The sequence below is a fragment of the Anoplopoma fimbria genome, chromosome 14 (assembly GCF_027596085.1).
Source record: "Anoplopoma fimbria isolate UVic2021 breed Golden Eagle Sablefish chromosome 14, Afim_UVic_2022, whole genome shotgun sequence".
Classification (NCBI taxonomy): domain Eukaryota; kingdom Metazoa; phylum Chordata; class Actinopteri; order Perciformes; family Anoplopomatidae; genus Anoplopoma; species Anoplopoma fimbria.
Genome location: NC_072462.1, coordinates 18,818,539 through 18,828,822, shown reverse-complemented (window position 1 = coordinate 18,828,822; position 10,284 = coordinate 18,818,539). Strand labels below are relative to the sequence as shown.

Genomic DNA, 10,284 nt, shown 5'->3' with positions numbered 1-10,284 from the left:
TTACAGTCAGTAGTATATTACATATCATTCACCCATTCACACACTGATGACAGGCTACCATGCAAGGTGCCACCATCAGACTCTAACTAACATTCATCATCCAGTCCACACCGATGGCAAGCCTTCGGGAGCAACTTGGGGTTAAGTGTCTTGCCCAAGGACACATCGACTGCCGAAGCCGGGTATCGAACCACCGACCCTCTGATTGGAAAACTACCTTGCTCTCCACTACGCCACAGCAGCTATTATCATCTTAATAAAGTATTCCGTACATGCGGACAAGTGGCTCTGTTAGTATTCCTTTTCAATGTCTTAGTATTGGACTGTTAAATCTGAAGCATTACGTGCAAGTAGAATTATTTAAACTTTATTCTTAGCTAATCATTTCATTTCTTTATACAATCTTAAGTTGCAAAGTAAATAGTAACAATAACTGTAAACTAAACATAGTGGAGTAAAAAGTACATTGTTTGCATTTTACATAGGTGTTTAAAGTAAAATGAAAATGAGTATATAAGCACGCCAACACTCTTCTTAAGTACAAATAAATGTATTTAGTTGTGTTCCACCACTGTATACATCTATAAACTTCTTAAAGTAAAAGGGCATTTAAGATAAATAGCCAAGTTCACTGGGGTTCCCATCCTCAAGAGCATTCCCAAGGCAGAATAAAAAGTTTAATTTCACTATTATTACTGTATTATGATTAATGAATGAGTGCAGATTTAAGTCATGACATTTCTACACCCAATCATATCTGACAACATAATCATCTTCAATGGGTTCCCTGTCTGTCTGACTGTCCTATTAAACGACATTGTTGTAGTATGATGTATTTCTTTGTAGTCTATTATTTTGTATGTCTGTAGCTTACTGTGGTTTCATGACTGGCTCATATGTTTGAGGTACAGTATATTTGCACAGTCAACAGCTATTTCATGCCAGCCGTAAAAAGTTTTACATATTTCCCTATTTCAATTTCCTGTTGTTCTCCAACTTCCCCTTCATTCAAACTCATAATAAGTGTTATCTATCACAGAACTGTGACACGTCGTTTTGGAGATCCCCAACCTACCCAACCCACAACACATCATGCGGGAAGGGAGAGAGTGAATTTAAATGGTGGGGGTAGTGACTCAAAAGACGCCAGAATAAAAAGTTACACAAACCAAAGATATGTTGGAACATTCTGATTGAACATGACAGGCCGTCCAAAGTGGCAGAACAACTTCTGCTAATTGATGAAAGTAAAATATATAAAGCTGTAGCTCTGTTCCTCTGGTTATTGTGGTTTCAGGGACCATGCATCATGAGGCTGCAGCTGGCACGGAGCAGCTCTCATCACTGCAGCGCTGTCTGAATGTTAATAGATTTGCACCCACTGGGTCTTAATGGATAATGCCTGCCAATTCCCACATTTTGTGTGTAGACACAAACAAACAGGGCCTCTTCCTCCTCAGAAGTAAAAGTAAAAAAGGCTAATGTTGAGGGATGCAAACTGTTTATCTCTCTGCATTTTCACAAAAATATTTCGGTTTAACCATTCAATTGGTATGAACCTTTGTTTTTTTAGATTCTTATTTCATTACAAGGTCATGACATCCATTCAGTAAGGTGGATTATTTGCTAGGTCATATAGATAATTGCATTTTTATAGCTATTAAAAATACTCAAATTCCATGCAGAATATTAACTAAATAAGATCAAATAAAAATCATTTCAGCAAAGTTTTGAAATAAGCTAAGGTAAATTATTCATACCTGTGTGTAACCTGCCAAACATTTGTAGATTTTTTTAGAACATTTGGATGCTCACGAAAGAGTTTCTTCAGAAACTCCACCATCTAGTGGGTGCATGCAAGAGTATTTTATTTAAACATACAGTACCAGTCAAAAGTTTGGACACACCTTCTCATTCAACTACTTTGAAGAATCTAAAATATAAAACATATTCTGGTTTGTTGAGCATTTGTTTGTTTACCACATAATTCCATATGTGTTCCTTCATAGTTTGGATGTCTTCAATATTAATCTACAATGTAGAAAAAAATAAAAATAAAGAAAAACCATTGAATGAGAAGGTGTGTCCAAACTTTTGACTGGTACTGTAACAGTAAAGTTTCTTCCTTTTTTTCATTTTAGACTGTTGAGACTGTTGCATGATCATGTCAATGGTAAATTTGAAAGATTTAGTTTCATACTTAAAAACATAAACATGGCATTAAAGGCACCTAAATTGTACAAGGCACATTAAGGGGTTTAAGAACGTCTTTAGAAAGGTAGGCAAAACTAAACAGTAATGCTAGGGATGCCTCCTGTGGAGGCTTAATTATTCTGGGTCAACCATCTCTTTAATCGTGTTGTTGAGACTAACAGAAAAGTCAGTTACTGCATGAGATGTTGCTGACAAAGTGTATATGTAGTAGAGAGGGCATTGTGCAGATGAAAATAGGACAGTTGGCAATGTGAGATGCAGTTTGAGATATGATTTATCGTTGAGCCTTCACGAGAAGTGAATTCAGTAACTTCCATCTCAGTCATAATATTTGCCTCCGCTAAATGGACTGGAGTGTTAGGTTGTATGCCAAGATTAACTCACTAGATTGCAGACCATTTGAAAATGGATTTGCATGCACTTCTTGACCTGCCCTACTTTGTTGCACAACTACAAGCTACATTTTGAATCATGTTATGAAATGAATTCAGTTGCTTTTAAATTTGTTAACAATCTCACAACTTTGTACCACCTCACTGAGAAATGTACACACAATTGCTAAAGCTGAGCTTATTCTTGGAGTATGTGAGGAAAAGACAGGACAACGCTATTTTGTGTTAAGACAATTTAATAGAGTTTTGTATAAGTTGTACTGTATGCAAGTTGTACTGCAGGTGCATGAACGGCAACGCACTGACCAGTTAAAGCAGGACACTGCTCCATACAATATAATCCAAACCGATACAAAAAGTGCCTGAAAAAATAAGCCTGTAAGTCTCTCCTGTTTCATTAATTGCATGTGCTTTTAAAGGCTCGACTTTGGTTGTTTGCACTGATGAAAGTTTTGAACACTTAGCTGTTTTAAAATTAACAGGTGATAAGTTCTATAAAGTGATACAATATATAACAATTCCACCGTCATTTTGGCAGAATTACAACAAATGTGCAGTGAAAACTAAACTAAACCTCCCTTTGGTTAAAAATAAGCAGCCAGTGTTAAGTTAGAGATGTTGAACTTTAATAGTTTCAAATGTCCTAAAATGCACTGTCAGGTAAATAAATAAATGTACCATTCCCAGTACAAAAGGTAGATTTGAGACCATCTTTCAACTTCTTTTTGTGTGCAAAATTAAAAGCTTTTTAGTCTATAGGCCATTTTTTAATCTTTTCATATTATCTGTCCTTCTTGAGTACATTTCTGTACCCATTATGGACATCTTAAAAAACACGTTATATGACATAAATACTTAAAATGGATATCCAGAACTGTGAATAAGGCTTTTAAGAACAACCATGAAAAGCCCCAGCAGGTTTTTATCCTGTCACTGCACCGTCCTTTTGAAACGGTCTCTCTGCACAGCACGGGTCCTCCTCTGTCTCTCTGCAATGGTGGAGCTGAGGCTCTGTTTGAGGGCTGGGAGGACCACCCCAGACTGAGAGGGTCCAGACCTGGGAAAATAAATATACAGATTTAACTGAGAGAGCCAAGATGCATTTTAGTCAAGAGTAGCGCCGCAAAAAGCCTCTGTTTTTGCTTACAAAAGGCAGTAAATGAAATATTATGGAGAGCAAGTTACATAGGGGCCCAGGGAGAGACACATTTACACACATTTTTTCCGGAAATGTTTGAAGACCAAGTTTCGGAAATTTCTTTTCTTCTGAAGATTTGCTGAGAAGTACAAAAAACAGAGAGATCCTTATCACAACTGTTCTATTTTTTTGTTTCAAGGAATACCATACAGTTTATTGGTGAAGATAAAATAATGATAATATTTGATCACTTTACCGGGTACCATCAACAAGGTAGGCCTTGGTCAGAATGTAGTTCTCTGGGGTTATTTTCTTGCTCAAAACGATATCTCTCAGCAAGGCCTTCACACGAATAATCTAAATGACAGAGTCATAAACTGTCATAAAGTCATGCAATTATTTACATAGAAATATCTATGAAGCAACACAAAATAAAATACCTTTTTTTTTATTTTTTTATTCCATTTTTAAATTTCATTTAAGTGCTGTAAAGCAAATGTATTTAGACTAATATTGTCTGACGATGGGGCACTTACTTCCTGAGACTGTAAACTGTTAGCGTTGTAGAGCTGTCGGATGATGACCTCACACTCCTGTAGTGTGGGAGGGCGCGGTGGATGGGAGGGATGGCTGTGAATGCGTAGAGGCTGTAATGAGGTGATGAGGCCCCCCTTCACCTCTGAGCCATGGTCCTGCCTGGCAGATCCCAAAATCTCGCTGCCCTCTCCAATGCTGCTGAGAGAGTGAGATAATATTAATTAGAAATAACACACAAACTGTTTAAGGCAGGTTTGGTTGTAAACCCCTAGTTGTTCACCTAAAGGTACATATCGAGACTCAGATCTATTCCTGGGCCTTGCTTGTACGACAAGATGAGACGTACAAGATGAGTTGTGAGCTCGGGTGAGTTTAAGAACTTGCGATCCAATTTTGATCAACCTACAACAACAATGTCAAAAAAGGGACACTTATCGTTTGTATCTATATATGTGGCTTCCGAAAAAGTAAAAAAAACGATTTGTATTTTGCACTTGAAAAAAAAAAGGGGGACTATAAAATTTCCCATTTCCTCCAAGCGACATGAGGAAATGCTGGAAGATTGTCCAACATTTGAATGTTAACAAATCTATGCAGTTAAACCAGCAACTGTTTGCATGACTGTTACACAAGGTGGCTGTAGTCGAACTGCACTACAGTCAAATCCATTGAGTCTTTGAATAAGCACACACTAAAAAAACCTAGATAAGAATATTTTAAACAAATAGAACTTTGTGAGCTGGGCACAGCCGATTAAGCATATGCCTATTTTGTTAGAGTAAGAAGACTCACATACCATAATATCAGAGGAACAAGAAGATGGGACTGCAGTCTGCTCTGACGAATAATTATACATATACTGGCCATCTACTTTAGATGATTTAAAACAGTCAAACGTGTCAGCATTACAACCATATGCTCCAAACGTCTTTGTGAACCCGTCTTTTGCTTCTTCCCATGCTGTAGCTGTGGTACACCACTGCATGTGCTATTAGATGTGTTTTTTGTTTCACATCTTCTTAGTGGGATTTATGTTCTGCTAATGTCCTTTAACATTTCACATGCTTCATATGCTACAATATATTATTCACCTACACTGTGCCTAATTTTGTCTCATTTCAATACAACATCTCCTTGTATTAACAAACACGTCATTTTCCTTAATATCAACATAAAAACAATAACAACAATAACGTTGTTGCCGGTAAATTTTATTATCTCCACTAATTAAATCCACAATCTACTTTATTGCACCTATTTGGAAATTACCGCCTCTATTAATGTTTGTGACTGTGAGTACTATTAATTAACTATTAATTAGCAATACTAAAACTATAAATACCAAGTAGGACCTTTACATTCTAAAATATTTTGGAAAATTTAATAAATTATATTTAATCATATTTTAATTGTTATATTACGTGAGTAAAATCTGAATCTCGGACGTAATCAGTAACATTTCTCTTTTAGGTATTTGTAGTACTACGAGTGGAAGAAGAGTACACAGTAAGCACTATGCTATACAGCTGAATTGCATATTTCTAAAGTGCTTTGGGGGCCTTTTAAGTCATTTTGGGGTACAATGAGTTAGAATATTAACATAATTCTTTTCATATCTAAGTATCATAATAAATCAATAATGTTGGGCGCCTTTTAGCTTGGGGCCCCAGGACTAGGCTGCCTACCTTGCCAAGCGGTAAAATCTTTTTTTCACGTGAACTAGAGGGTAGATCCATTTCACCAGTGTTTCTGACCGTGATTAGCCGCAACTTGGGTGTGTGATGCAATTTAGTCATGGCAGGTGTATCGATCGGGACCCAAGGAAGTGCAGTGTCAAGTGTGAAGTTGTTTGTATGAGCGGTTTCCCAGAGAAAGCGCTAGGCAGCAAAACCACAGGCCAAGCATTCTGCCTTATCTGAAAAGGCATGTTTTGAACGGGCACCTTAAATAATCCTACATCAGCACTGAGCAGTGCTGATGCAGGATTATTTAAGGTGGCGAAATGTCAGGGCCTTCAAGGTATTCAGAGAAGGCCCCAGAATCCTCAGATAAAAAAAAATAAAAAAACATATCTAATTAATTCTATAAATAAAATAAAATAAAACAAAAAATTACGCCATCTTGTTTTTGTTGTTTTCCGTCCATGCTTTGCGCATTCGAGTGGTTTAATGTTGGGAAAAAAATGCAACCAATCAGATATTTTTCTCTACGTGTCTCTGGGTACAATATCCTCCATCCAGGGTATTCTATTTCCTTGACAGAATGCCCTGACAATTGAACGTAATGAGAGCGTACATTTGGATTGACAATTTGATCAACCAATCACATTTGGATTGGTAGCCAGTGGGCGTATTCTCTCAGAATTTTCCCGGCTCCAGGGTATTCTAGGAGACCCGCTCAGGAAACCTTGCTTAGTGCTAATTAGCGATTGATAGCCGACTCTGAAAATGGCAACAGGTGGAGATAATATTCACGCAGCCGGTGGAGAGGATATCGTCGCAGGTGGAGATGATATTATTAAATTATTAAAAGTATTATGAATTTCATCCAAAAGGATAGGAGGATGGATTTTGTCTTCAAGTGAACATCATTGGTGAGTGAAACTTTGGCGACGACCATATTTCTAGTTAGTATTTATTTTATTTGTAGGGAGGTATGGAAGAGCCCGTTCTGATAGTTACGATCCGCCACTGGCACTGAGGTAGGTAGGCCGGTAAGTATTGAATAAGCAACCAGATGTAGATGGATGGAAATTCACCTTAGTGCTTGTTCCTGTGGGGTTCGTGTGTCCTGCAGCGGCTCCTCCAAGTAGAGTCCCGTATGAGCTTCACTTCCCTGAGTGGGTGGTCTAATGCCTCTCTTACTGTATGTGATTCCTAGAAGAAAGAGGACCCGAGACGAGTTTCACCTAATTGGCCTAGCATGAGATACTAACAACTAGAACATATACTTTCTATTCTGAGGATGCCTTTGAACTAATGTTAGGCTAAGTTCAGTGATATAGTGTTAATAACTGGTTGATTTATATACATCTATATCTCAATACATAGATCCATCCATCCATTTTCCGTAACCTGCTTATCCAGTTAAGGGTCACAGGGGTGCTGGAGCCGATCTCAGCTGTCAATGGGCGAAGGCAGGGTTCACCCTGGACAGGTCGCCAGTCTGTCGCCGGGCTGACATATAGAGACAAACAACCATTCACTCTCACATTCACACCTACGGGCAATTTAGAGTCTTCAATGAACCTAACCTGCATGTCTTTGGACTGTGGGAGGAAGCCGGAGAACCCGGAGAGAACCCACGCTGACACGGGGAGAACATGCAAACTCCTCACAGAAGGTTGTCCAGCCCAGGAAATGAACCCGGGCCCCTCTTGCTGTGAGGCGACAGTGCTAACCACTACACCACCGTGCAGCAATACATAGATAAATATCAGAATATAAAATAGATACATATATTATGATAGAAGATTTTATCCATATTGTCCACTACTTTAAACTATCCGATTCCCGCAAGAAACAACAGTAAATCCAGATTACATCTTACCTTTTCTAGTTGACTTTTGAGGCTCCATTATCATCTTATACTGCAACTCTGCAACATCCACATTAAGATAATTTTAGTGTGACACATACTGTAGGTTGGAACATAAGAGGCACAATCACGAAACAGCACATGTTTCCATGGGGGCCTGACTGCTTTGACTGCTCGAAGACAGATGACTGGAGAGTCTCCTGGTGGGTGGTGAGATGCATTTATATGGAACGGCATGTGACCTGTGAAGTAAAGCGACACTGGATCTGTGTCCACCTCCCACTGAGAGACCATCAAAACCCTGGAGTTGCTATGCGACCACGGTACCTAGATTGAATGTCTCTTCTTTTCAGCACCTTATCACAGAAGACAGACAGGTCTTTGTCATTAACTCAAATTCATTACATAAAAGGTCTACTGTGGAGGTGGCAACTGCAGGTTACCAAGTTTAGCCCTTGTAAATGGAAGTAGTGATATGGATTCTTCTAGGCCATAAAGTAGTTGATTCCTTGACCAACGCTATTAATCTGCAATTTTGTCCTTGGAATGAAATAAGGTATTCTACCTTTCTATCCATCTATGAATCAAAAATATTGATCACAAAGCTTTTTTTTGTAGTTTGCTCCTCAACTTAAAAAAAAAAAACCCTGCAAAGTGAAAGCCAAATCAGAGCACATTAATTAAAAGCTCTTAAACTAATAAATTGTCTGTTTGTTTAATTTATATTATTTGTTTTCTCTCTATTCTCCCCTTTGTAAAGCACTTTGTAACTAGCTACAGTTTTGTACTCACTTTATATGCTTCAATTGTCAACAAATGTCAACAAGAAGTACTACCCTGAGCCTTCCTCGTAGCACTCATTGCACTCGTATTAGTTGTTGCACTTACTGTATTTGTATCAGTTCGCTGCACTTATTGAATTTGTATTTGTTTACTGCACTTATCCTATTCGTAGTAGTTTGTAGCACTTACTATATTCGGATTAGTCTGTTGCAATTATTGTTTTCGTAGTAACTTGCCTCTGCACTATACTTTTGCTCTGGCTTATGCTTTAAGATGCTTGTTTAAGAAAGGAGATGCACTTATGACTTCTGGTGACTAGTAGTTCTCTTGAATACCTATGTTGAATACACTTCCTGTAAGTCGCTTTGGATAAAAGCGTCTGCTAAATGACTGTAATGTAGTGTAATGTAATGTAAACCTTTTTACTTGAATAAAACCTTTGAATACAACTATTGACTTACTCCATTAAAGGTTAATGCATTTCTTTTGAAATATATTTCAACTTAGTTTTTACTTTTTATATGGAGTAAATGATTGGACTTAACATTTTAACATTTTAACTGACTGTACTTTTGCTCTGGTTTATGCTTTTAGATGCTTGTTTAAGAAAGGAGATGCACTTATGACTTCTGGTGACTAGTAGTTCTCTTGAATACCTATGTTGAATACACTTTGGATAAAAGCGTCTGCTAAATGACTGTAATGTAAAAATAAATTATAATAAATGATTAGGTTGCATATTCAATATTTATCAATAAAGGCATTTCGTCACTGGTTTCTTCACCTTTATTCTCCCGTCTGAGATACTCTATCTCTTCGTGGAGCTTCTGGAGGGTGTCCTTGTGTTGCCGCTGGAGGAACTGGATATTCTTCTGTGCTGACGCGCCGCGTCGGTCCACGTCGCTGTGAGAGGACGCGTCTGCCGCGCCGCGTCGGTCCACGTCGCTGTGAGAGGACGCGTCTGCCGCGCCGCTCACCGCTCTGTTCGCTGACGACGGGGCGGCAGGCAGCGGTCGCAGTTGGTTCGCCGGTAAACGACGTGGAGAGCCGGACACCCCGAGTCGCCCGACTCGAGTCCACTGTGGCAAATGCTGCACCGGTGGGAGTTTGTGACTTGACATCGCTTTAGTTCGCCCAGCTGACGTTAACGAACCATTCTAGCTTAATTAGCGAGCAAGGCGACGACTATTTGTTTCCGCACGAACAAACTAGCATCGTGAGCGAACCGTTTTCTCTTACCATTGTTTCCCGGCAGGTCAAACTACATTGTTATCCTACAACAGCCAACTAACTAGTTTTCTAAAGTCTGTTGCTTGTAAACAGCTCAAGTAACGCAAGTCTACCCCTAAATTACCTTCGCACTCATTTAACATGCGCTCATAGACCGTATGCGCTTCGCTCACACACTCAACGTTGCCGTGACAACCAGCGGGCTGTCGTAAAGTCACGCCTCCTTTATACAGCCTATGCTTGGGATTGGCTGCGGTCTGGGTGACGTATTTAAACATAGCCGTTCGATTGGTGGAGGTTGATAGGGGCAGTAGGGTTTGGTATGAATTAGAGTGCAGTTTCACATCCCCACAAAATAATTCAAAAATATCCACTTTTATTAGTGTGAAATGTATAATGTCTTGGTATACAGTAAATCTAGTGTTCATTGACAATGCAACAGGAAATTCAAGT

The 10,284-nt window shown here is 38.9% G+C and overlaps 1 protein-coding gene across 2 annotated transcripts; it reads right to left on the bottom strand.

The window, feature by feature from the left end:
• Positions 1–2,836: 2,836 nt before the first annotated feature.
• Positions 2,837–10,016, bottom strand: si:ch211-222n4.2 (uncharacterized protein LOC101885505 homolog). 2 transcript variants are annotated; one of them, XM_054612925.1, is made up of 7 exons: positions 9,386–10,016; positions 7,831–7,878; positions 7,040–7,157; positions 4,281–4,479; positions 4,001–4,101; positions 3,824–3,883; positions 2,837–3,663 (listed from the first exon to the last, which is right to left on the bottom strand). In XM_054612925.1, exons 1-7 carry the CDS (start codon positions 9,720–9,722, stop codon positions 3,537–3,539), a joined length of 990 nt encoding a protein of 329 aa, XP_054468900.1. In that variant the 5' UTR covers positions 9,723–10,016; the 3' UTR covers positions 2,837–3,536. The 2 variants fall into 2 exon arrangements, with proteins under 2 accessions (XP_054468900.1, XP_054468901.1); XM_054612926.1 differs by having other exon boundaries at positions 4,281–4,476.
• Between the last annotated feature and the right edge of the window lie 268 nt (positions 10,017–10,284).

Excerpts from the sequence above, each read along its gene's own strand:
- si:ch211-222n4.2 (XM_054612925.1), bottom strand. The coding sequence starts at position 9,722 with ATGTCAAGTCACAAACTCCCACCGGTGCAGCATTTGCCACAGTGGACT. Across the intron at positions 3,884-4,000 it reads TACCTTGTTGATGGTACCCG|CAAATCTTCAGAAGAAAAGA; the intron begins GTAAAGTGATCA and ends TGTACTTCTCAG. Across the intron at positions 3,664-3,823 it reads CAAACATTTCCGGAAAAAAT|GTCTGGACCCTCTCAGTCTG; the intron begins GTGTGTAAATGT and ends TTATTTTCCCAG.